Source organism: Eucyclogobius newberryi, unplaced genomic scaffold, assembly GCF_026437365.1.
Source record: "Eucyclogobius newberryi isolate DKJ021-1_F unplaced genomic scaffold, fEucNew1.0.hap1 SCAF_22, whole genome shotgun sequence".
In the NCBI taxonomy this organism is placed as follows: Eukaryota; Metazoa; Chordata; class Actinopteri; order Gobiiformes; family Gobiidae; genus Eucyclogobius; species Eucyclogobius newberryi.
Genome location: NW_027315857.1, coordinates 24,945,709 through 24,971,611, shown reverse-complemented (window position 1 = coordinate 24,971,611; position 25,903 = coordinate 24,945,709). Strand labels below are relative to the sequence as shown.

The window sequence follows — 25,903 nt, the reverse complement described above, 5'->3', positions numbered from 1 at the left end:
TGCACATGAATATGACATTATTGCGTATGAGTATTGCACATGAATATGACATTATTGTGTATGAGTATTGCACATGAATATGAAATGATTGCGTATGAGTATTGCACATGAATATGACATTATTGTGTATGAGTATTGCACATGAATATGACATTATTGTGTATGAGTATTGCACATGAATATGACATTATTGTGTATGAGTATTGCACATGAATATGACATTATTGCACATGAATATGACATTATTGCGTATGAGTATTGCACATGAATATGACATTATTGCGTATGAGTATTGCACATGAATATGACATTATTGTGTATGAGTATTGCACATGAATATGACATTATTGCGTATGAGTATTGCACATGAATATGACATTATTGCACATGAATATGAAATGATTGCGTATGAGTATTGCACATGAATATGACATTATTGTGTATGAGTATTGCACATGAATATGAAATGATTGCGTATGAGTATTGCACATGAATATGACATTATTGTGTATGAGTATTGCACATGAATATGAAATGATTGCGTATGAGTATTGCACATGAATATGACATTATTGTGTATGAGTATTGCACATGAATATGAAATGATTGCGTATGAGTATTGCACATGAATATGACATTATTGTGTATGAGTATTGCACATGAATATGAAATGATTGCGTATGAGTATTGCACATGAATATGACATTATTGAGTATGAATATATATAAACATGTACTTTGGCAGTTCTATCCCTCCATAGTTTTGCTCCTCGTCTAATTTATTTAGAGAATGTCCCACTTTTTCAGTTTCTGTCGCTTGAATTGAATAAAATGTGATATTTATAAAGAAAATATGACATTATTTCTTGCAGATTGAAATAGTTTTTGGGTGTGCCGGCATTCAAGTTTCTTTTATGTTGGAACTGAACCTAATTTGAGTCAGTGCCAAATGTCTAAATTGAATCCGCCCACACCCAGATGCTTCATGTTCTTTTGTTACGGCAACAGCAGGTGGACAAACTACATTTAACATGCTATAAATGAGTTTTGTCTATAAACAGGTTTATTTTAAGTTTAATATGAAGCCAAAAACACAAGCATGTAACTGTGTCAAATGTTAATAAACCAGAGCAAACTGATCAGAGCAGAGAAACATCAAGGCCAAGTGGTTTAAGTGTCGTATCTAATGTGTTTTGTGACTGTAACTGAGTTATATTTTTATTTTTTTAATGTTCTGAAACTTAACAAACTTTAACTTAAACGACTACAGCTGGCCGAGAACATTTTCAACAGTGTCTGGTGTTTTAAATTATATAAATATAGTCAAGCTAACGGCTAGCATGACGTGTGCGTGATTGATTTAAAAAAATACAAATTGCGTTTCCCACTGCGTTCAACAACGTGTCCCTCTCTTTTATCATTATTATTATCACTATTATTCAGAACCACACGTGTGTACGTTGTTGTTCCAGAAATCACTCGGATCGTGGTGGTGGGGAAAACCGGCGTGGGGAAAAGCAGCGTGGCCAACACCATCTTTGAAGAGAACGTGTTCCAAGTTTGCAATTCTGCCGCCTCTGGCACCGCCCACTGCGAGTCCTTCACTAAAGAGGTGAGAATGGCGAGTTCGGTTCAGCGCTAACCAAGATTATTGCCAAAATATTACTTGGTATCGGATCAAATCATAAAAATCACTGGTATCGTCTCTATGGGTTCATGCGTGTTGCACGTCGTATTGTTTCGACAGGAAGTCGAATGTCAAAGGCAAAAACCTTCATCAACGTTTGCACTGAAAGCTCAAAATCACACAAAAACGTGATTTGTATTTAGCGCAGCACTTTAACCACACACGGGAAAGTTCCAGACACTTATGTTTACATGTTTCCGTTGTTAGAAGATTTCTTGGAGTCAATTATGTTAGACCAGTGCTAATCACCAGTGCTAATCACCAGTGCTAATCACCAGTGCTAATCATTTATTAGCATTTTCTACATCAAAGCCACAGCTGCGTTGGTGCTTTTGTATGATATAATTAGTTGTATAAAAGCGATCTAACCGGTGGCACAGGTCTGGCATTAAGGTCAGATTATACTTTCCGCACGTCAGATCTGCACAGAAATCAGACCAGCGAAGACATGGCCAGTATTTATAGTATGCGTGCAGTTCATGCGGCAGCCTGCAGGGGAAAGCTAAGCTAGTTGCGAGGAAATCCTGCTCGTTTCTGCGCTGACCAAATCTTTGTCGACACGGGAAATCTGGTCCCTGCAGATGTGGCAGCAAATATGACAAACTGAGCTTTATTTTATTCTGTTACGGATGTTTCATTGCCCAAAACTGTCTTGAAAAACCTCCGAGTGGTGTTTAGAGGAACTGCGAGCTGATCAACAACGTGAATTAAGCATTTCCCCGTTGCTCGGTGCCAATGATCGTGACATGATTAAAACACTAACGTCGTATTCACATCCGCAGGTGAACGGGCGCGTGGTGAAGTGGATCGACACGCCCGGCTCGGCTAGGTTCACGTCACGAGTTTATGCGACTAAAAGGGGATTTGTTTCCACGTTTCAAAATTCACTTTAATTGTTATGCGAATCAAACAAAATCCATCAGAAGCGAGTGAATACATTTTTATGGGAATTAAAGGTTCTAACAGCGACATTTTAGCGTTTAGTGCTTCCCGTTGCTAAGGCGATACTGCAACGTGTGCTTCAAAAATAAGCTGATGGAAACACGGTGGATGTCATGATGTCACTAAACATCGTGTGATCTCATGTGGCGATGTGTAAAATCCACTCCCAGGCACACAAACTCTGGGAATGTGAATCCAAGAGCAAAATGCCATCTGTCTGTACATGAAATGACAAAATAACTGTTTGTATTTCTTTCTTTCTTTTATCGTACAACCCAAAAAGTCACGGTAGAAGGTCCAATGTGAGGCTGTATTTTACCGCGAGTGGGGGCAGGGGGCGCCATCTGAAATCTATATTATACTTACAATAAAATACTGAGCCCAGAAGATTCTTTTTCTATCTCTCATTTGTCTAAAAATCAGTTTGTCCTGGTCGAGTCTTCAGGAATGAGTTTGTATTAATTCGTTTTGGGACAGTTTTTGGTGTGGTGTCTTTGTAATGCATCTTCTTTGAAATAAAAAAAGTGTAAATAAAGGCTGTTTTTGTCTTTTTATTTGGTCAAATCACACGCTCAATATTCACCGACCAAAAGATAGTCCGGCCCGTCCTCGTCCGCACATGTTTTAGATTTGAACGGTGATGTTTTGAAAGGTTTTTCCTCCATCTCGGTCATTCATTCAGTTACAGAAGCTTGACCTTTAGCTTGGCGACGTCACCTTCTTGTCTCCGTGGAGATAGCTGCATTAAGCTAAACCAATGACATCCCCATGGAGACAGATCCTCCACCGGAAATGTTACGTAGTGCTTCTTTAACACTAGGGTGAAAAGAGAAAAAAAATGATGATCACGATTTCTTTCCCCCTCATATTTACTCAATTTTCTTTTGTCTTTTCAAAAACCACATCAAATAATCCATGGTGATTCTTTCGTAAACATCATAAGCCACTTAAAGGATCAAAACGCTCAAACATTTGACTAAAATGACTCCACGATCAAGACATAGAGAATGTCTAGACTCTTTGTGAAGCTGAGACTCTGCAGTCGTGGCTTCTGTCGTCCGATTTACTTATGACTATGTCACGTGTCACATGCAAATGTTAAGTAAATATGAAAGGATGGTCTCTTCAAGCGTCCAATAACCTGCACCACTGAGGCACATTACAATATATCTTCAAACTTTTGTTTTATGAACGATGGATTGTGTGAATTTTAATAAATGAGAAACTAGAAACTTGTGTGACGGGAAAATGAAGGTGTGACCCGGCGTTTGTGGCAAAACTCCAGCACTAAAATGATTCATGAGCTGGGTATTTGTGTCTTTACTTATTCTCTGAAGGTTTGAAAATATTGTTTCTTAAAAGAACATGATGTAACTTTCCTGGAGCCAGGTCTTAATGGAGATGTTATTGCTTTGCCAGAAATGTTCTATAATCTTATCTTTCTTGCTTTTGTTCGTTTAAATTGCTCAAAAATACCTGCAAAAACACGTATTCTCAGTGTGAATGGACTCGCCTCCCCGCAGATCTTGCATGTCTCTTATTATACTTGCTTGCCACATTAAATGCCAAACTGTGGAACCTTCCAGACAAAGCGGGACGGGCTTTCAGGTGCCAGACTGTGAGCTGCTGAAGGGCAGGTTTTTGCATGAGTGACTCCGCCTCGCTCAGAAGTGAAAGAACAGAGCAGCTGAAGAGACTGGAGCTGAGCAGCGCCACGGAAACGGTCCGAGTCCAGACAAAGTCACACCATGCAAGGTAGGCACTCTTTACTCTCGGTGTAAATGTTCTTTTCACTCAACACTTCAGTTTGTTATCCTAGTAGAGGATGCAAGGTGCTGAAAGTATGTTCAAACTAATACTTCACTCGTTTGTTGCTGTGGTAGTGAGAGCTCCCCCTGGTGTCCACACGGCTACAGTAGAAGTCATGAAGTCAGGAATCACAACATTTGGAAGAGAGTAATAATGAAACGTTCTCCAGTAAAAGCTCAAAACACACTTAAAATGTCTCATACTGTCTAATATAAAAGTCCACAACGCTGCTAAATATTGTGTTTGTATCCGACGTCTAAAAAAGAAAATTATGTAAACTGCAATAGAAAAACCAGGACAGTGCAGCTCCGCCCACATTATTAACACAGTTGAACTCATTACCTTTCTTTTCTTAAATAACACGTCTCTGAGTTTGTTTTTGAGGAAATTAATTGTTGTGTTGAGTTGAAGTGTCCTTTATCTCCCCTCTGCCATTGGGAAACAAGCTAAACTTCGCAGCAACAACGGAGAAACTACTTTAGTTTGCATTTTGCCGAATAAAGTTAATTTGAGCGAAACAACATGGACAAAAATGAGGAAAAATGTCCCTCGAGAGACAGAATTATGGACGGCACTAAATTGTGATCTGCTGTTTTGCTCAAATTAACTTCATGTGGCAAAACGGAAACTGAAAGCGGTTTCTCCGTTGTTGCTCAGTCTGTGCAGCGGTTAGCTTTAGCTTGTTTGCTAACCATTTCTGCCAAATTGTTTAAAATAACACACAATTCAAACAAAGACAGCGATTATTCAGCCTCTTCAAAGTGTAAAGCTTCAGTTTCAAATCTTAACTCAAAAGTCGTGCTCTAACGATAAGATCCTCTCACAAATGTTTTATTCAGAGCCAAACTCGCTGAGAATTGTCCTGGTGGGGAAACATGGCAGCGGCAAAAGCAGCCTGGCCAACTGCATTCTGGGAGAAGCCGTGTTCAGCGTGAGCCACGGCAGCGACGCGACGATCCGACGGTCCGAGGCGCGCTCCAAGTTCATGAACGGCCGGAGTGTGGCGGTGATCGACACGCCGGGGGTTCTGGGCACGGAGCGGCTGGACACGCAGCGGCGGTGCGAGTGGATGAGCCGCTGGGTCCAGTGCGCTCCGGGGCCCCACGCCGTGCTCCTGGTGATGCCCGTGCAGAGGTTTACGCGTCAGGAGCGCGCCGTGGTGGAGCACCTGAAGACGCAGTTTGGTGAAGAGGCGAGTACTGGAAATGCAATACTCTTATCACAATAAAGTTTTATATTTTGGATCTCACACCTGCTTGTCTCCCTGGAGCAAAGCAAATTCCGTATTCTCCGGACTATAAGTCGCACCAGCCAAAAAATGCAAAACAAAGAAAAAAACATATAAGTTGCACTGGAATATAAAATGCAGTTGCAAGTGTGAAAATAACAAATAATATCACACATAAGTTGCTCCGGAGTATAAGTATATAAGTATAAATATAAGTATAAGTCGCACCCCGGGCAAAACTATGAAAAAAGGTGCAACTTGTAGTCCGGAAAATACGGTATTTGCTTTTGCTTTGCCTGGAATGTCCCACAGTATGGCACTAAACCCGTCTAGCCTGGGTGTTCATTTGTGGTGATGCATTAAAAGTTGGTGGTGCTGGTTTTGTCCTGGTTACACTGGAGAAAAGGACTTAATGTCTAAAATGCAGTGAAAAGCGCCTCCGTTGGCCTGGTGTCATCAGGAGACATGTGGAGCTGTGCATCATCAGCAGAACTCTGGAAGTTCTGGGAGCATGTACAGTTTAAAAAGTACAGGGCCTAAAATTGACCCCTGGGGCACAACACATGTGATTTAATGGACTTGGAAGGAGCAGCTGCCTAAACTCACCACTGTGTTCTGTCTGTGAGGTAGAAATTAGATGTTTGTGCACAGAACCAGAGGCCGAGCAGGTGTTTGAGTCAGTTTAAAACAATCATGTGGTCTTCTGTATCAAAGGAAGAGTTTAGACACAGTAGAACCAACACTGTCACCTTTTTAGAATCATAGTTTAATCAAAAGGCTTACTCTCCTCTCTGTACCAGTCTGACAGTCCTCAAGAATGCTGTGTGTGTTTAAACAAAATCATTGAGCGAAAAACCAGTTAAATACTGCTATGTAACTGTTAAAAAATAATTAAAATCGAAATAGTTCTAGTAGGCCTCACCACACCACTTATTCAGAATACACTTTATTTTTGTACATATTTTCTCAAAGTACAAAAAGTAAAACAAGTCGACTACTAAAAGCCGTAGTACTTGGCGTCTGATCGGAACTAAAGTCCTTGCTATCTCCCATAACAAATCAACGCCTTTTCACAACAGGTGTTCCGATTCACCACTGTGGTCTTCACTCACGGAGACCAGCTCCCGGAGAACATGCGCATCTCTGAGTTTGTGGAGCAGAGCGCGGGGCTGGCGGAGCTGGTGCAGGCGTGTGGCGGCCGCTGCCACGTGGTCGACCACAAGTACTGGACCAAAGAGGCGCCGGAGGGAGACCCGCAGCGGAGCAACGCGTTTCAGGTGAACACGATCCTGGCTTCGGTGGAGAAGACCGCCCGAGACAACCAGACGTACTTCAGCAACGACGTGTTAGAGCGAGTGGAGCGCGAGATTCAAACGGAGCAGAGTCGCATTGGCTCGATCCAATCAGGGTTGAGTTTGGAAGAGAGCAGAGAGCAAGCCAAAAACTCTATTCTCGACAAGTACATCGACGAAGAGGAAAGACAACTGCCGTATTTAAAGTATGTTGCCGTTATTACGGCAGGAATCGCAGGCGTCATAGCCGTCTTTGTGGTGCCAAAAATGATGGTGCCGTTCGGCTCTGCTGTGGTGCCCATGGACCCACCGGCAGTGCTCGCCACTGTCCAGGAAGTGGTCCAAAACGTGGTTGACCCGGTGGTCCAAAACGTGGTTGAACCAGTGGTCCAAAACGTGGTTGACCCGGTGGTCCAAAACGTGGTTGACCCGGTGGTCCAAAACGTGGTTGACCCGGTGGTCCAAAACGTGGTCCCAACAGTGATGTCGGTGCTGGAGTCCATTCTCCCAAAACCAGAGGACTTGTTTGAGATCTACGATCCATTCAACATATTTTACTGGTGAATAGAAAACATTACATATTCAGATATACATTTGAAACTTTACTTACAATAAAAACTATCACATGTAATGTTTTTTATGAAAATAAGGCTTTCATGTGTGCAAACATGACCAAAATTGTACATATTTGTAAAATAAACATTTGAAAAGGTTTAAATGTCTTGCTTTATTTTGCTCACATATTAGACACATAACAAACTACAGAGTCAATTAGATTTTAAAATTGGCATAACATTTAAATGTTGTCTTCTTTTCAGACTCAAACCTTAATATTTCAGGATTAAAATTAGGTCTGAACAAATCCTATAACGATTGTAAAGTCACCAGCAACAACTTTCTTTTACTGAACTTTGTGGAGACAAAAAGGTGGAACAAACATGAGATACTCATCTCCCTCATCCAGGGCCCTCCCCAGCCATCTTGAACTTCTGATCAAATCAGGCCTTAAGATGGCTCCACTCATGCCCAATATAACAAGATCAAGAGTTATATCAACACTTATCAACTCTTCCCCGCACAACCCGACTACACCAAAAAAAAAGCCCCAACACCCATCCCCCCTCGCCTTTCACCTGGTATCTCCCATAGATAGGCTGCACTGGGTCTCAGCGATGCCGGGACTTATTGTCATATTAAAAATCAAACCAAGAAGTGAGACAGGCTTCTACTCTGACAATGTTCAAATCTAAGCTAAGAACAGTTTTGTTTAGCAGTGCATATGACTAAAACGATTTTTTTTTTGCACCTTTCTCTTTCATGTCTTAAACTGTTTTGTGATTTCTGTAATTTCTTTGTGATTTGAATGCATTATGTTTCTGTTGTGTGAAGCACTTTGAATTGCCTCGTGTCTGAAATATGCTCTACAAATAAACTTGGCTTGCCTTTACCTTCTTTTTCCACCGCTTGACCAACACAATTGAACCATTTTTGGTCATATTTCTCTTGGATCTTATTATAATGTCTTAATCAAAACACATGCTTATAATGGAAGTCAATAGAGATATGCAGTGTTTTTGTACATGTCAGAATTAAGCTCAAAACATTTCATAAAAACAAGAACGACACAGGAGGCAGTTATTTTACTCACACAAGGAGAAATGCTGGAGGTCTCTCTAACAAGACGTTACTAACATCTCTGAGCTCTTTCCGCATCTCTCCTCAGTTTTATTGGTTCAGTGTTTAGCTGTATTTTTTTTTTAATCCGTCTGTATTCATTCTGTAACTCTTAGAAAGTAATTTGTGTGCGAATTAGTGTATTTTACTGAGCTAATTTTAATACTTTTATTATTGTAATGTATTCACCTGACCAGGGACTGCAGATGGAAAGCAGCAGTAGCTAAATCTGGTGCAGATAATCTTTTCCCTTGAAGATTAATGATTTTGTACATGGTCCCTGACAAATAAAGACTAAACTAAGCAGTCCAGGGTCAAACGTTCTCAAAACACTCCACATGTGGTTAATGGTCCAAAGATAAACACACACAATGTTAGTTTTCACAAGTCCTTGTTTAGACATTAACATCGGCTTCTTATCTTGGCAAGGTTTAAACAGCATATATCTTCTGCCTGGACTTGATTTCATGTCTAAAAGATTGATCCGCTCTGACCATCTTTTACTGCAATGATCAATACAAAAACACTTATATGAGGTTATACTTTCATGGATTTATATCGATACAAATGATAAGACCTATTCTTTATTTATATTTTATTCCATCATTTCCCTCCTGTTTATCATTTGATCGATCCTGTAAACACCACTTATTTTGATGTTCTTGTCACATTCATTAGCATTTACAGTCAGAGGGTGATTTGTTGTTCATCATTTATAGTACATTCTCTTCTTCACTGTCACTGTAATGTCCTGTATCAGGAAAAAAGTCTTGTCTTAAATCATCATCTCAATTGTCTCCCTTAAACAGCAACTGTCTAATTTCTTCAGGTTTTCCCTCAATGGTCGTTATCAGTAACCAATTACACAACGACCTCATGCATGGAATGCAACAGCAGCCACGGTCTACCAAAATGGCGGTGAAAATAGCCAAGGAAGTGAGCAAAAATATGATGAGAGCTTTATATATCTCCCGAACATGTCTGCCCAGCCATCCCACATGATTATCTTCACTCCAGATAGTTCCTTCATACGCTCCGCCAAAGTCCGTAGACGATGCAGCGTTTTGGTTTAACAGAGCCCCGTCAGGGGCTCTGTTATTAGGGATTAACGTACAACATTCAATACTCCCCCATGTTCAACTAACAGCATGTCTACTGTCACAGTGTCTGGTAGGCCTTCATGGAGGTGGCCAACTGGTCGGGTACTGCTGCAAACCTGTCATGAGTCTTGTTTTCCAATGCCTGTGAGTTATTAATGAATATAGTTCATTCTGTCAGATTTTATTTGAGGTAATCAGAAACTATTCAGAGATAATAGGGAGTTTCTCAAATTCAGCGGCAATCTTTATTAGTGTGCATCTTCCCTGCCAAGTACAAAGGCGGAACAGTCGTCTCCACCAGTGGAGGTCACTACAAAACCTTTGTTAGTTTTTCTGTGTCTCTTATCAGCTTTTGAGTACACAGACACAAAAGTTACCTTTAACTTCTGCATCAAAATAAGATAGAGATCTATTATATGTGATTTCACACTGATACGTATATATACAATACATATTTAATACAATTACTAGTAGGGCCTTTTCCTTGCAGTCATCATTAGTAACAAACAAATATTTTCATCCTCCTGGAAAGCGGGAAACACTTTGTAGCTGGGTCTTGCCGTCATACACACCACACAATCTTGATTATCAAAGAGTTTCTGATTTTTAAATCTACTGTGAGACTCACGTATGGTAAACCATTACTATAAACTTCTCCTCCTAAGAAGACATGTTGAGACATGGCATGACCATGGCTCAATATAACTGCTCCTTTTGGGTATGATTAGTATTCACTGAGGTTATTTGTAGCCTTCAGCTGTTTTTGTTGCACCTTGTTTTTTTTTCCATAATTGTTGTTCCGTCTCCGGTGCATTTTCCTGTGTGTCCTGGTTGTGTGATCTGGTTGTTAATCTTCTTTTGTGTAAAATCTCTTTTTGTTGTCTCTGCTGCAATTTAGCTTGTTGGTCCGCAAAGAAGTTCCCTTTTAATCTGAGTCTGTCTTGTTCATGCAGGCTGCACATTTACAGATTGTTAGTTCCATTGGCAACATTATAGCTTGTTATAATCTTTGCTGTAATTCTTGATGTGTCACAGGTTTTCCTGATGATATTATCATACCTCTTTTTGCCCAATAACATATAAACGTGTGACATGTAGCATATGCATATTGGCTGTCCGTATAGATTGTGTAGGGTCTCAAACTACATGTATTCAGTTTATGATTAAGGAAGATTTCTTGGCAGAAACGAGACAAGACGGGGCACCAGGGTTAAACCCAAAGAGCTAAGATATGGTCCTTAATCGCGCTCGTTAAAAAGGTCTGAAGGGTGTTTCACGATTCAGGGACTTACACATAATCTATTCAAACAAACAATAGTCAATAACTCTTTCGTGTAGTTTATTTATCAAAAGGGTAATCAAAACACCGGAGCAGAAATGCGCACAGGTAAATCACAGGTGATGTTATATCAGATTTAACAGCAGATTTCATGCAGATGATGTTAAACCAGGGTTTTGCCTTTGATAACCAAACGTGTCTATGCTAATCTATATCAAAAAGAGGGAAAGTGAGAAGCTAAAGGAGGAGAAACAGCTGAGCTCTACCCAAATCACGCCACAAAAGAACCGCACACTGAACTCAGCTTACGGTTCTGTAGAGACTCGGTCCGACTGGTCCTTGTCCGCGGACGAGGTCCGTGACGAGGTCCGTAGCGTGGCGTCGCGTGGAGCGGTGTGACGGCGAAGGTTCGTGAAGCGGGCGGTGGCCGTGGAGCTGGCGGCGGTCGGGTAGCGAGGCGTCGCGTGGAGCGGTGTGCTGCGACGTGCTGTAAGGTCCTTGGCGCCGGTGGGAACGGAGGCGATATCCGGGAGTTCCTTGGCGGTAGAACGCTTTAGCGGCGTGTTAGCTCCTCACGCGGCCTTTACTCAGATGAGGACGTAGCGCTGATCCACGTAAACGGCGTAGATTACTTCAAAAAGAAAAGAAACGAAGTAGCAAAGAAAGTCTCTGTCCGGTTGAGCGCTTAGACTTAGTTCCAGGTAGTTCCAGGTAGTTCCAGGTAGTTCCAGGTAGTTCCAGGTGGTTTCAGAGTCCAGGGCTGGCATGGCCTTGTCGACCACGTGACGGACGGATTTTGTTGAGACAAAGGAAAAGTGAAAGGCGCTTCCAAGAAAGAAGACGAAGGGGATGAGAAGAAGAGAACAAGAGAAGAACAAAAAGCTTGGAGCGTCCTTTTGATACCTGGCCCGCAGGGCATGCTGGGAGCGAAAGGGGCAGGCGCTACTGCGAAAACTTCCTGTTTAACATTTTCCTGACCGAGAAAATAAAACTGTAGTAACGTAAATAATAATGGCAAAAACATTGAACCCTGTTTTAACATTTACACGTTAAACACTTTTGGCAGTTTGTGCACATTATTTCTTGAGGTAGACACATTTTACATCTTCTTTCACCTGTGATGGGCGCTCGAGTTAAAGCATTGGGAATATAAAACCTTAAACAGTGGAAAAATACGTAACACAAGGTGAAACATGCGGTGTAGGGAGTTGATTCGGACAAACATTCATGGCATAATCACATAAAACATAGTTCATCGGGGCATCTTCCTGTAAGACTGTGGGGAGAAGAAGATCTGTTATCAGAAAAGTCACAGCGGCTCCTGCGGTGAGGGAGAAAGGGAGAACGAAAAACCCCCAATGTTCAAAGAGAGATTTTCTGTTATCTGGCCGTGGAATGTCCATCTCCATTCCCCTACAATTGTTTACTCTTTTTCAGCTAATTTACATGCCTCTGTTGATGCCACTAATTCAGCTGCTTGCGCTGAGTTACTTGAATGTAGTTTGCCTGTTTTAACTACAACATCATCTGTGACTATTGTTTAGTCAACCTCATTTTGCCCTAAGTTGTTTTTACTTGATGAGCCATCACTGTAATAAACAAGTCCTCTTATCAAGTCTTTTGCAGTGCTGAAACGCATGAGGAACTTTAAGGGTCAAAGGGTCAAAGGGCACATGTCACAAAGTCACAGAGTCTTATCTAGTTGAGTAATATCCTATGGGTTTAAGATTAACATGACCTGATGGGCTTTGTAACGCCAAAGCAATGGAAGAAGAACTTTTAAGGACTACGACAAAGTCTGAGGAATAAAGTCTGGCGGTAATGCAACACTCGGATGCCAACCGCCATAAAACAACAACAACAACAACAACAACAACACTGTGTCTTTGTCCTATTAAGACCATCATGAATCTTTTTTTTTTGATCCACCATTTGCTCAAAATTATTTTTGTAATCCAGTAAAGCCAAAATAGCACTAGATATTAACATTTGTTTTAGATCTGTGAAAGCTTGCTCTGCTTCTTCTGTCCAAGTGATGCTATCAGTCATCTTCAATTCTCTACCATATATAATGTTACTTAGAGGCTGCACTATTTCTGAATAGCACAGTACCCAGCTCCTGCAGTAATTTGCAAGTCCAAGGACATCATTTGTTTTTTAGTCATTGGCATCGGTGCTCTCAAAAAAGCTTGTTTTCTGTCTTCAATTATTGTTCGGCCGTGTCCCAAATATTTTACATCTCTTAAAAAAAGAAAAGTATCTTATTTTGCTTGCTTTGTGCCTATTTTCTGCTAAATGTTGCAACAGTTTTATCGTGTCTCTCTCACATGCCTGTGTCTTTGATGATATTAAAACGTCATTCACATAAAGTCAAATTTGGCTGTCTTTTAAAGGGATACATTTTGCCTAATTCCTTTTCTCACATCTGATTTTAGTGGATATTGTCTCTGACACAGTGTCCAATAAGTTTTACCTTATTTTCCACTTCATTCACTCTCTTTAGTCTTTCTTCTTGCAATTTGTTCTCTTCCTCCTTTGTTGGATCAATCTGTAGCCTTTTCTGTGCTGTCCACCTCAAAGATTTAGGGCACATTCCTAAAGAAAGGGTTTTAAGAGCGGCACCGGTCCGGTCCGTCTAATGTTTGTTCATTTTCTTTTTCTTTTTTAGTGACACCCAATAATCCCATAGCAGATCTGCACTACAAACTGTTTCTTTAAATTTTAGTCTTGGATTTTTCTCTTCCTGCAGCTTTTTTCTTTGCACAATTCATCAATATTTTTTGCACATTGAAGCTATTTACCTTTTTTTCTTTTCCTGACTCTGTTTTCAGTTGTAATCTCATTACTAAATTTTCACAAGCCTGTACTTTTAGATTTCCTTTGAATTACATTTTTTTTTAAGTTTTTGAAGTTCATTTTCTAGAATTGCTTTAAATTGGTTGAAGCGATGATACGGAAACGAATAATATATATATAGTATAATTTGAATTATCATTCCCGTCCGGATTAACTTTCATAATTTTCCTTATTATTAAGTAATTACTTACATATCTTCTATTAACTTCTCTTCCAACTTGAATTACAACATTTTATATCAATTCTTAGTTACAGAGTGTGGTTGGAATTCAAAGAGAATGACTCATGAACCGTAGTGTATTTCCTACGTGGTTATTCACATTTTATTCCATCAATACCACGGAGGAGGATTCTAGGCCAACAAGATCCTACAGGAAATGCAAACAACAATAGAAAACAAAATGTGCTCAGGATTTACTGATCACCTTGGGTCATGCTATAGCCGGGGCGATACTTTGGGCTTTAATTGGCAGAAAATGTTCAAATGAATTAGACTAAATCAGTAACTTCAGTAATTGTAGCACTGACGGCAAAACCAGATAACAGATACATAAGCAGATGACAAGAACCACTCATATTCTTGTAGCTCTAGCCACAAAAACAATAAGAAAAAGTAAAAATGTAGTAAAAATAACATGAGCTGTGATAAATAAAGAGCATAATGACACACTTCAAGTCCGTGTGAAGGTTAGAACCAGTTTTACTTCTTTTAAGTTTCAGTTTGTGAATAAAGTTTTAAAAAAAAGAGTGTAAAATTACAGGAAGTAGAGCTGAATCCCTCTGTGATGTCATCAGTGTGCGACACAGAGACAGTTTACAGTGCCACACTTTTCTGACAGTTTAAACCATCGTTGGACTAAATAAAGGTTTTATGGTATTATTGTGTGTCAGAACAGAACTGTTGTGTCATTTATGTGGAGTTTTGCTATGGTTTACAGTCTGGTTGCTAGGTAACAGCTGTGGAATCACCTCTACCTATGTCATATTTGTGCTCACGTGCGACCTGGAAGTACAATTGTTTGGCAAAATGTTTGGTCAAATCTGAAATATAATTGTCTTCAGTGTGTTTAATCTGTCACATGGACTTTAAAGCATTTCAACAAACTCAGATGTATTAGAAAAAACAACATTGGAATGATATGAGCCCAGGGCCCACTCCTGATAATAATACTGGAACACGTTTATTAGGCGCTTCTCAGGACACTAAACGTCACAGCATGGGACACAACACGACAGACAAAAAATAACAAATGACAGTTTTGTACAAAGTGAGTTATTCATACGATATTCTTGTTCCTTCACACTATATCAAGCATTATATGAGATTTTATGAGCAAAAACAGGTGCCCGAGCCAATCAGAACGCAGAATACATTTGAATTGACCAATCACAGTGAACTGCTCTGTTCCATCTTTGTTCAGTTACAAAAGACAGATTTTCTTTTTCTTTTTATAAAAAAAAAGGCATTTTAGACTTTATTGCAGACAAATCTCTAAAAGAGCAGTTTGAGTCAGAGAAAGTGAACTCTGAACAAGTGAGTGTGAGTTTGGAAGGATGTCTAGATTCATATTACGTCATCTCTTCTTCCTCCCTCACTCTGCTTGGCTCAGTTTAAGGTCCATCACAGTCACAGAGGAGTCAGGCAACAGTCCAAACCCAGGAAACAGAGGCTCAGTGAAGGAGGAGTAGAAGGTGTGGAGAGGAAAGTTCTCTCCATCAGAGCAGATCTTATAGAAGGTCAAAGTCCCAGCCTCAGAGTCCAGGAACACGCCCACTCTGATGGAGGACACATCTGATATACCCGTCATTGTGTTCGAACGGCTGTTTGTATTTTGTGAAGGGGAGAAATCATAAAGTACAGTTCTATTGTTATTGTGTAAAGCGCAGAAACTACAGCCAAACATATACAGACTCCAAGACTTATCATTGAATCCAAACCTACACTCTATTCCTCTCCGTCTGATTCCTTTGTAACTCACAGCTATAAAAACCTCCCCTTTCCACTCCACCTCCCAGTAACAGCGCCCCCTCAGGCCAGTGGAGCTCAGGACCTGAGGCCAGAATGTGAACCTGTCCTCATGATCTTCATACTCCTGCTCCTCTTCCTCACAGGTCACTGTCCGATTGTCCTCAGACAGTTTGAGTTTTCTGTGAGCCGTGTTTGGATCCAGAGAAAACTCACAAGAATCTGAAACACAAACAAAACATCTTGAAGTGAGAATATTATGAATCTAGAATGTGAATCAATCAAATCAAACTCACACTCTCTGGGATCAAGAGGAAGCAGAGGAAGCAGCCTGAAACACACAAGTGGCTTTAGTCTTTCACAGACGTAAAACAAATGCAACATATTTGAGTTTTTCCTGGACAGCGACAGTGAAGGTGACATGAAGTTAGACCAACATGAAGAAGTTTGAGTCTGAACTTTGTCACTTACGCTTCAGCTTCAGGTGGATCTGACTGAAAAACAAAGAAAGATTTGATCTGAACATGTTTCTAATGGAAACTAGAACATCCAGTTCATTCAGGGCAAAGAAAAAAGACTTTGTCCTTAAAGTGACACAAAGAGTTGAAGCAAAAATCTCATATATTTGAAAAAGAGTCAAAAGTGTAAAAGTGACGATCTGAAGGAGGCGTCTTCTTACCTTTGTCTCCTTTTTGTGTTTCCACATGATGAAGATGATGATGAAGGTGACACAGAGGGCGACGCCCACCACAGAGCCTACAATCACACCTATATTTGGACCTGCATCTGAAAAGACAAATGAGGAAATAAGTCAGACTGGATGGGACTGTGTTTCCGTGACGACAGCGACTCGTCACAGTCTTCACATGTGGAAACGTGAAGCTGATTCTGTGTCATTCACTTCAATCAGACAGTGTCACGGTCACATTAGTGTGGACACAGTTCATACTTTGCTAAACTCTGACCTGTGTTTTTACCTGTAATAAAATAAATAAATTGAACTGAAATAGAATTGAACTATTGAATTTTATGCCGTTTAATTCTTATCCTTTTGGCCCATGGGTGGGACAGGCACATGTGTGCCACCACGTACTCATGTGCCATCACCCTCCCCAGTCAAAAAGCCTGACAATCTACACATCAAACTAAACCTTGCCTTTTTGAATATGTAATCCATTTTCCAACAAGCACAGCCTGAGCACACACGTCCTTTGTACATAAAGCACAAAAGTAAAGTTTCGACTTTCCTTACCTACAAGGCACTGTACACGTCAAACTTCAATATTTCCCCACAAGATTGATCTCAATCCGTTCGTAATGGTCCAACAAATAAAATCCAGTAAAACAATTAGGTCCAATACATATGTTAGATCCATAAAGGCCTCCATGTTGCAGAAATAAAGTTTTTGCCCATATCAAACAGAATAGAATTTTCAGGAGGATGTCCTTGCTACAGAAGCTAACAAGTGTTAGCTTTTGATTGACACCAAGATTAGCCAATCAGGACGGTTTTTGGCAGTTCTAGGGCCCAGTAAAAGCCAATGAAGTGTCACATGGAGATGCAAATACGCCCAAGTCCCACCCTTGCTAAACTAACCAGTTAGATTACAGACTGTGTTTGACGCTACAGACAAACAGCCAATGGGTAGATATATGAGCACGGGGATGTGTAATTTGTATGGGGTTTCTCCAAAAAGTTCCACTTTAGAGCCGTGCCATGGTTCTGTGCGCCAAACATGCTCACATAACACTTGTTTTTGTCTATTTTTATTGTGAATTTTTTTATTTATTTATTATAACATAATATAGTGTCTCTGTGTAAAGAAATGGATTCCCCTAGTTGTAAGCTTTCAATAGAGCCCTGATTGATGTATGTAGGTTGAAGAAATCAAAAGTGATCAAACGTTTTCTAAATGTGTCCAATTTGGATAGATTTGGACAAGGGAATTGTCCTTTTATCCAACGCCTGGATAAAGTATTACAAAATGTGTGGTAAAATGCTTGTTTCTACAGATAATTATCTCACATTTGAAACTTAAGTGGCCAACTAGTTTTTGTAATGATATATAGTGTATTTCTGGTCTCACATACAAACAGCAGCTACAAACACCCTCATTTTTAACACAAAACTTAGGCGAGGATAAAGAAAAACCTTTTTTGTGTATCTTCCAAGATGTATAACTTTTGTTCAGTCAGACTTAGAGTAGTTCTGACTGATGAGGGTAAACATAGAGAATGTTACCTTTACACACAGATTTTTTTTTTTTAATATAATCCACATACTTAAAAAACAAGTATAGTTTTAATTTGGAGAGGTGTCTTTAGAGACAGTTGGACAAAAAGGATAACAGGTTTTTAATGAATTCAAAGTGTGTTAAAGGTCCCATAACATGCCAAATTGACTTTTCAGAGCTTTTGACCTTCTTACATTGCTATTTGTGCTTCATGTATGTACCAGAGTGTTTTTTTTTATTGATTCCCGCAGTTTTTAGCTTTATTACAGACTATCTCCTTTCCTCCAATCTCCAAACTGACGGGCGGTGGGAGCAAGACCGCGTCATAAGGGCGAGCACGCGTCACCAACCCCCCTCCCCCCTCTCCACCCCCCTCCCGCCTGACGCCTCCCGCCCCCTTCCCCCCGGCTCCGCGCTGGCCATTCTATACCAGAGTTTTTCTGCTTCGATTTACGAGAAAACACGGCTCAAAGAGGCCCAAAACTTCATTAATGATATCGCACTCTTTACTATTATCACAATGGTGAAGGTTTATGAGGCAGTTGATGCAGCAACCGGGACAATAAACGGAGAGAAGTTCTATCTGATACCGAAAAAACAGGAAATAAGAGCGCGATGGACATAGACTTTTATACATATATATATATATATATATATATATATATATATATATATATATATATATATATATACAGATATATCTATAGATATATCTGTTCTGCACACGCTGTAGAATTAACACCAGTTTTATTTAGGCTCAGTAGTGTTGATCTGAAGTTCTATTGTTTGTCACTCACTCGCGCAGGGCGGAGCTGACAGCAGTGGGGGGCACACACACGCTCTCTGAGACTACGTCACGGGTGGGCGGGGCACACACGCTCTGAGACTACGTCACAGGTGGGCGGGGGAGCCAGATGGCTCTTCACAAGGGTGGGGGCGAATATCAAACCAAGCCGTTTGCATTTCCGGGTTGGTGAGGGGGTCCAAGGTCTGGGTGATATTTCTTAACTATTATGTTAAGGGTGTTGCACAACCCTTATTATTATCAATGATACACTTAGGATAGACTAGGAAACGTGAAAAAAAGCATGTTATGGCACCTTGCTTTGTATGTTATTCCATTATTTTATGTCAGTGTGTTTTTATACATTTGTTTGTATTCATTTTATTGACATTTAGCCTAGATATTCTGTTAGTGTTTGTTGTATGTGTTTTGTATTGAAAAGAGTCTCATCAAAAGAGTTTTAATGGTGTGTCATCTTGACATAAGTGTTCATTGTGACTGCACAAAGCCCAGAGGGCTGGTGAGGACCTGGATCTCACTCAAAGGATCATTAGTTGCAGTTGTGCTGGACTCACCTTGATGGACTCTGAGCTCTGTCCTGGAGAAGTGTGTGTGTGAGTCTGTGTGCAGCTCACACAGATACACACCCTCCTGCTCTGAGCCCAGCTCCTGCAGACTCAGACTGCCCCACTCTGAGACACCTTTCACAAACTTCCTCCAGGGGGCAGCGTAGTCCACATCTGCACCGCTCACAGTCACAATGGGCTCAATGTAGTTGAAGGTCCACACCAGCCTCTTCACTGGAGACACGGAGGTCGTGCAGGGGATTGTGACGTTTCTAGACATCTCCATTGGAGCTGAAAACACAAATACAGCTGTAGGATTTATCACAATAAAACTGACATTTGAATGGCCTCAGTCAGCAGAGTTTTGAGGGCCAGTGGAAAGAGTCCTGTCTTTGATTCCAGACCAAATGAACCGTCTTGTGCCAATGATGAGTCAAATAGAATCTACTCGATGTCCCTGTGAGACGGCCATGACCGTCCTGGACACATCAGCCGTCCATGAGCGTAAAGCTCTCTTTCACTCTGGTTCTGTTTCTTTATCTGAGGCAGTGTGTGCGTCTGGGAAAGAACCTGTCAGACACTGGGACTATCAGCACAGGAGCTCCACAGGGCTGTGTACTTTCTCCTCTGCTCTTCTCCCTGCACACAAACAGCTGCACCTCCAGCCACGACTCCATAAAACTGAACACCACCCAAAGACCGAGCTAAGGCCAACGCACATAAAACCCTTTGACACGAGGCAGAAAAGCTGTCTTCATTATTTCCTCTGGGCGTGTCTTTAGTCTGAACGACACGAGCTGTAAAGTTTGAGGAGAAGACGAGTGCTGCAGCGGAGGAAGAGAACGCTCTGTCTCCTTTTCTGCTTCTTGTGGGAAACTCTTGTCTCTCACAAACTCACTAATAACCTGCTCAAACTAACGTCTTTCCTCTCCTCACACTGTGTCTCATTTTAATCATCTGCAGCTCAAACTCACAGAGTTGTGCTAAAGCCTAAAGAGCTGCACTTTGGACCATGAGGACTTGAACGTAGCGCCTCATCCTCCAATGTGCGCTGAAAGTGTAATTTAACACTGACCTTTCATCGGTTTGTTTGATTAAACCGTTGGTCAAATAAAATACAGATGAAACTGTTGTTGTGATTCTGGGCTAAAACAAATGGCAGAGAGAACGGGCCCCTCACTGTGCACACTGTAGGTGGCGCTCTTCCAGCTGTGGTGCGTGCTGATGTTACAGGTGTACTGCTGCAGAGGGTCAAAGGTGAGCGAGCTGCTGATGGAGTGGAGCTGGTTCTGTGTTTCCTTCACCAGCGTTTGGGGCCTGACATCAGGAGTCCAGCTCACGTTGGGCTGAGGGTAGATGTCCTCAGAGCTACAGACCAGACGGTCTCCTTTCTGCTCCATGTTCAGGGCCGTCCCAGGAGCTGCAGACACAGAGTTGGATCAAATCAATCATTTTGTTCAGAGGGGCCGCTCTCTACAGAGGGGCCGCGCTCTACAGAGGGGCCGCTCACTACAGAGGGGCCGCTCTCTACAGAGGGGCCGCTCTCTACAGAGGGGCCGCTCACTACAGAGGGGCCGCTCTCTACAGAGGGGCCGCTCTCTACAGAGGGGCCGCTCACTACAGAGGGGCCGCTCTCTACAGAGGGGCCGCTCTACAGAGGGGCCGCTCTACTGTGAAATTTACATTTTGTGGACCTGAGGAAGACAAACAGACACTGGGTGAAAGATAAAGAGGAACTAAAGAAAGAAAGATGCTTTCTCACCTTTCACTCTCAGTTTAATCCACTCTTCTGCCCAATCATGTTCCGTTGTGTAGGGTCGACACAGATACTTCCCCTGGTCCTTGACTCTCACCTCAGTCAGACTCACAGAGGCATTTCCTCTGGAAAACTCCTCAGGAAACAAAGAAGTGCGCCCCCTAAAGGGTGCGTCCTGCTCAGACGTAGAGTAGCCAGGTGCGTAAACATGAACCAAATAGTCTTGTTCTGAAGGTGATTCTCTTTCTTTGTGCCACTGGATCACTACGCCATCACCAGGTGTGAAGCTGCAGGGCAGGACACAGGTCTCCATGACGACACAGGTCACAGGAGCTAATAAGAGAAAGAATAGATTTCAGGTGAAACACTGGTCTGGTCTTAGACTCACCTGTGGTCTGGTCTTAGACTCCCTTGTGGTCTGGTCTTAGACTCACCTGTGGTCTGGTCTTAGACTCCCCTGTGGTCTGGTCTTAGACTCTCTTGTGGTCTGGTCTTAGACTCCCTTGTGGTCTGGTCTTAGACTCACCTGTGGTCTGGTCTTAGACTCTCCTGTGGTCTGGTCTTAGACTCTCTTGTGGTCTGGTCTTAGACTCCCTTGTGGTCTGGTCTTAGACTCACCTGTGGTCTGGTCTTAAACTCACCTGTGGTCTGGTCTTAGACTCACCTGTGGTCTGGTCTTAGAATCACCTGTGGTCTGGTCTTAGACTCACCTGTGGTCTGGTCTTAGAATCACCTGTGGTCTGGTCTTAGACTCTCTTGTGGTCTGGTCTTAGACTCACCTGTGGTCTGGTCTTAGACTCACCTGTGGTCTGGTCTTAGACTCTCTTGTGGTCTGGTCTTAGACTCACCTGTGGTCTGGTCTTAGAATCACCTGTGGTCTGGTCTTAGACTCTCTTGTGGTCTGGTCTTAGACTCACCTGTGGTCTGGTCTTGACCTCCTGCAGAGCTCCACAGCAGCAGCAGAAACATCCACAGCTTCATCTGAAACATGGAACAGAACAAAGTTGTTCATGTGTTTCACGGTCACTTCAGAATGAAGCTTCATTCAGACTTCATGAACAGTGATGGAGACTCACCGCCGTCACCGCCCAAAACAAAGCAATGCAAGAAACCGTCCTGGATCTACAGTCACTTCGCGTTCCAGAATCATCCACCGACAACCGCGAAAAGTCCGTTAAGGACTTCATGGTTAATCAGCTCAAACTTACACCAGAGACCGTCGATCACTCCACCCGACCCAGACCCAACTCCACCCGACCCAGACCCAACTCCACCTGACCCAGACCCAACTCCACCCGACCCAGACCCATCCTCGTCAAATTTGAACGCTTCAAACAAAAGGAACAGGTTCAGGGACAAAGGGACTCATAACGGACTCATAACGGACTCAACGACCAATATCCACATGAGATCATCCACAGACACAAGGTTCTCTTTCCAATCCACAAAACAATGATTAATCAAGGTAAAAACACAGTCATTACAGTAAATAAACTATACATTAATGGACAGTTATTCAGAGACAAAGACACTCCCCCCTGGATGTATGAACTACAACGATGATGATGATGATGATGATGATGATGATGGTGATGATGATGTACACGACACCTTTGATCCTCTCACTTTATTATTGTTCTGCTTTAGATTTGTCAGTCTGAGGACTACGAAAAGTCTGAGGAATAAAGTCTGGCGCTAATGCAACAATTGGATGCCAACCGCCATAAAACAACAACAACAACAACAACAACTCGGAATGTAGCTCTACAAGATACACACACACACACACACAACAGAGACCAGAAGAAGAAGAAGAGCTAGTCTCCGGTCTGGAGAGACGGGAGATGGCGGAGGAGAGTGGATCGGTGGTCGAAGACGTTCTGGACGGCGTGGAGGAGCAGCCTTTTCTGGCTGCGGAAACGTAAAAAGTCCCTTAGCTCGTCCGAGGGTTCTGGGAATGAGCAGCAGGATGAGGCTGAAGCTATTGATGTCCGGGGTGAGAGCAGAGACTGTAAGGTGATCATAAAGCTTGCACAGGATAGTGCATCCTTTAAGGAGTGGAATTCAGTGGCATTGTCAAAGAGCCTAACTGTAGCTGTGGGAGTGATCAAGAGTGCGAGTGTCCTTAGAGATGGCTCGCTGCTGGTCGTGTGCAAGGACGCGGCTCAGCAACGGAAGGCGATTGGAAATAAGGGAGACTCTTCTTCATCTTCCTCTCCTTCTTTGACGTTCGGTGCTTCCACCGTACAGCTTTATTCTTTAGGCTTCATTCTATAGGCTTTAATATGTCCACTGATGTCGCTGCTTGGTAGCCGTGCGTCTACGAGACTGGACGAGGACAGGAGACCACCCCCACCCCCATCTCGTCACTCTGATCACTCTGACTCCCCACAAGCAGACCCCCATCACTCCGACTCCCATTTAGCGCCTTTAGCCTGTTTTCTATATCTGCCCAATCAAGCTCCTTTGTTCCAAGGAATCTCCCTGCAGCTTTAGCAATGATCCTGATCCTTTCAGTTCTGCTTTGAGTCTGAGCAGCACAGTTTACAACATCCACCATAAAGAGTACAAAATCCTCTCTATCCACAACCAGGGTATTCTCATTCATTCTGGAACCTGCACACTTGGGACCTCCACTCTTGAAACCTTCACACTTCTTGGGAGCCACGCTGGCCTCTCTCATTTCGCCCTGGCTGGGAGCAGCGCTGGCTCCTCTCTCTGTATTTACTCTAAACTCGTTACTTGAAACTTTCTTGACTGCATCTGCATAGGATATACCTTGAGAGACCTTTATTTTCTGCACCTCAGCAGCTCTTTTGCTAAACCTGCATCCCCCGAAGGCAGAGCTATGTTCTTCCCCACAGTTACAGCACTTCAGTTTTGCTCCCACGTCACACTTCCCATACTCGTGATCTCCTGCACATTTACCACATCTTTGCAATATAGCCGGTTGGTCTCTGAAACAACAACAACTATTCTAGTCACAAAGACATATCATGACCTCATGGGCTTTGTAACACCAAAGCAATGGAAGGAGTACTTTTACGGACTACGACAGTACCGCCAGACTTTATTCCTCAGACTTTTCGTAGCCCTCAGGGCAACAATTGGATGCCAACCGCCATAAAACAACAACAACAACAACACACACGTTGTGTGTCTTTTGCTGTTTGTGTTCTTGTTGTTCTACTATTCTTACTGTTTTGTATTTGTAAATTGTTATATAAAAATATAAAAAAAGAAAAGAAAAAGAACAGTGATGTGGACGATTCAGTCAAACATGAAACTAGAACAAGGCTCTCAAGTGACTCAGGGGAAAAACAGGCCTAGAACCTCCACAAACTCAAGCCCTGATCAGCCTCTGAAGAGTTCTCGTTGTGTTGGAACTTTTCATGAGGCTTCATTTCTCTAAACAGGTCAAATCACACGCTTAGGCCTCGTTTTGTTTCTTTCTGCCCGTACGTGCTCGTGTGTATAACCACAAATCAACAGAAATCCTTTACTTTTAAATGGAGTGCTTCATCCTCCTGGCACACTTCACATTCACGCCGTCACTTACCGCTGAATGTCTCGTCCGACTCGTCTGAAGACCCAAACGCTGTAGTTTGTAGAAAATGTGTTATAGGTGGACGCTCTCACAGATCCGCTCAGGCTGTGTCTTCCTCTTCTCTTTGTCTCTGAATACTTTCACTTTGGCCTGTGGGTTAGAGCAGAGGGAGAAGGCGTGGCAGGTTGGACCTGATCCAAGTGTTTTGTCTTGTGAAGAACATGTTCTGATCCAAACTCCATGATTCTGTGTCATGTTTGAGGCAAAGTCAGAACGTCTTTAAAGTCATGTCTGTAAACCTTGTTTTACTGCAAAGAATGTGAAAATCTGACTCATTTCAGGTGCAAAGTTAAACCTGGAGCTTTGCGTTGTCGTGACGACACGAGCTGAGACGAGTCAGAATTCTGTGGAAGGATCAGGATTCATTTGTCAGGTTTGTTGACCTGGTTTATGGTTCAGAAGTGGAATTACTGGATCAATCCACATGAAACAAAAACTGACACAACGTCCAACTTCTGTCAGTATAAATAAATAAAAGTTGATAGTAGAAAAAGCTTCAGTTGTAGTCATCTGGACTCAGTTAGAAAAAATAGACGTTTCGACTCTCATCCAAGCATGAAGAAAGTTGTAAAGAACGTTACATAGGTGAGACAAAACAGCCTCTACACAAGAGGCTTTATCAGCACAGAAGAAATACTAGTTCAGGACCTCAGAGTGCCGTGCATCTCCATCTTGAAGCCTCTAATCACTCGTTTGAAGACGGTGAGGTGAAGGTTTTAAGCAGGAGAAAAGATGGTTTGAAAGAGGAGTCAAGGAAGCTATTTTTGTTAAAAAAGAAAGACCTTCTTTAAACAGAAATGGAGGGCTAAGGTTTAATCTTCCTGTTATTTATAATGGGATACTGAACCCCTGGAAAGGTAGAGGACCAGGACCAGGACATTTAGATGCTAATCAGGTACTCAGGGTGGTTGAGCCAGGGTCTCACAAAGACAAAGAGGATTCTAATAGCCCATTAAGATTCTGAATAGGCTAGCTCGGTAGATACAAGGGGGGAGTTTCTGTTGAAACAAACAACTCTTTCTACTTCAGGAAGGCTCCTCCCAATGGGCGGGTCTTACCACAGAACAGTATTAATATCGGAGTTCTCGATCTAAATTCTTTTATTGACAATGACTCTTGGATGA

General features: G+C 42.1%; 2 protein-coding genes across 2 annotated transcripts; one reads left to right on the top strand and one right to left on the bottom strand.

Moving 5' to 3' along the window:
- The first annotated feature begins 4,295 nt into the window (after nt 1-4,295).
- LOC140371679 (GTPase IMAP family member 7-like) lies at nt 4,296-7,586 on the top strand. Its single transcript, XM_072458861.1, has 3 exons — nt 4,296-4,383; nt 5,277-5,629; nt 6,745-7,586. Exons 1-3 carry the CDS (start codon nt 4,377-4,379, stop codon nt 7,519-7,521), a joined length of 1,137 nt encoding a protein of 378 aa, XP_072314962.1. The 5' UTR covers nt 4,296-4,376; the 3' UTR covers nt 7,522-7,586.
- Nucleotides 7,587-15,151: 7,565 nt separating this feature from the next.
- Nucleotides 15,152-24,866, bottom strand: LOC140371637 (butyrophilin subfamily 1 member A1-like). The gene is made up of 9 exons (XM_072458815.1): nt 24,732-24,866; nt 22,090-22,153; nt 21,179-21,505; nt 20,597-20,836; nt 19,426-19,707; nt 16,512-16,618; nt 16,304-16,326; nt 16,129-16,163; nt 15,152-16,054 (listed from the first exon to the last, which is right to left on the bottom strand). Exons 2-9 carry the CDS (start codon nt 22,151-22,153, stop codon nt 15,459-15,461), a joined length of 1,674 nt encoding a protein of 557 aa, XP_072314916.1. The 5' UTR covers nt 24,732-24,866; the 3' UTR covers nt 15,152-15,458.
- Nucleotides 24,867-25,903: the final 1,037 nt, after the last annotated feature.

Bases quoted from the DNA above. Each gene is read 5' to 3' on its own strand.
- LOC140371679 (XM_072458861.1), top strand. The intron at 5,630-6,744 runs GCGAGTACTGGA...TTTTCACAACAG, and splicing joins AGACGCAGTTTGGTGAAGAG to GTGTTCCGATTCACCACTGT.
- LOC140371637 (XM_072458815.1), bottom strand. From the start codon at position 22,153: ATGAAGCTGTGGATGTTTCTGCTGCTGCTGTGGAGCTCTGCAGGAGGT. The intron at 21,506-22,089 runs GTGAGTCTAAGA...TTCTCTTATTAG, and splicing joins AGGTCAAGACCAGACCACAG to CTCCTGTGACCTGTGTCGTC. The intron at 16,164-16,303 runs GTAAGTGACAAA...TGTGTGTTTCAG, and splicing joins GATCCACCTGAAGCTGAAGC to GCTGCTTCCTCTGCTTCCTC.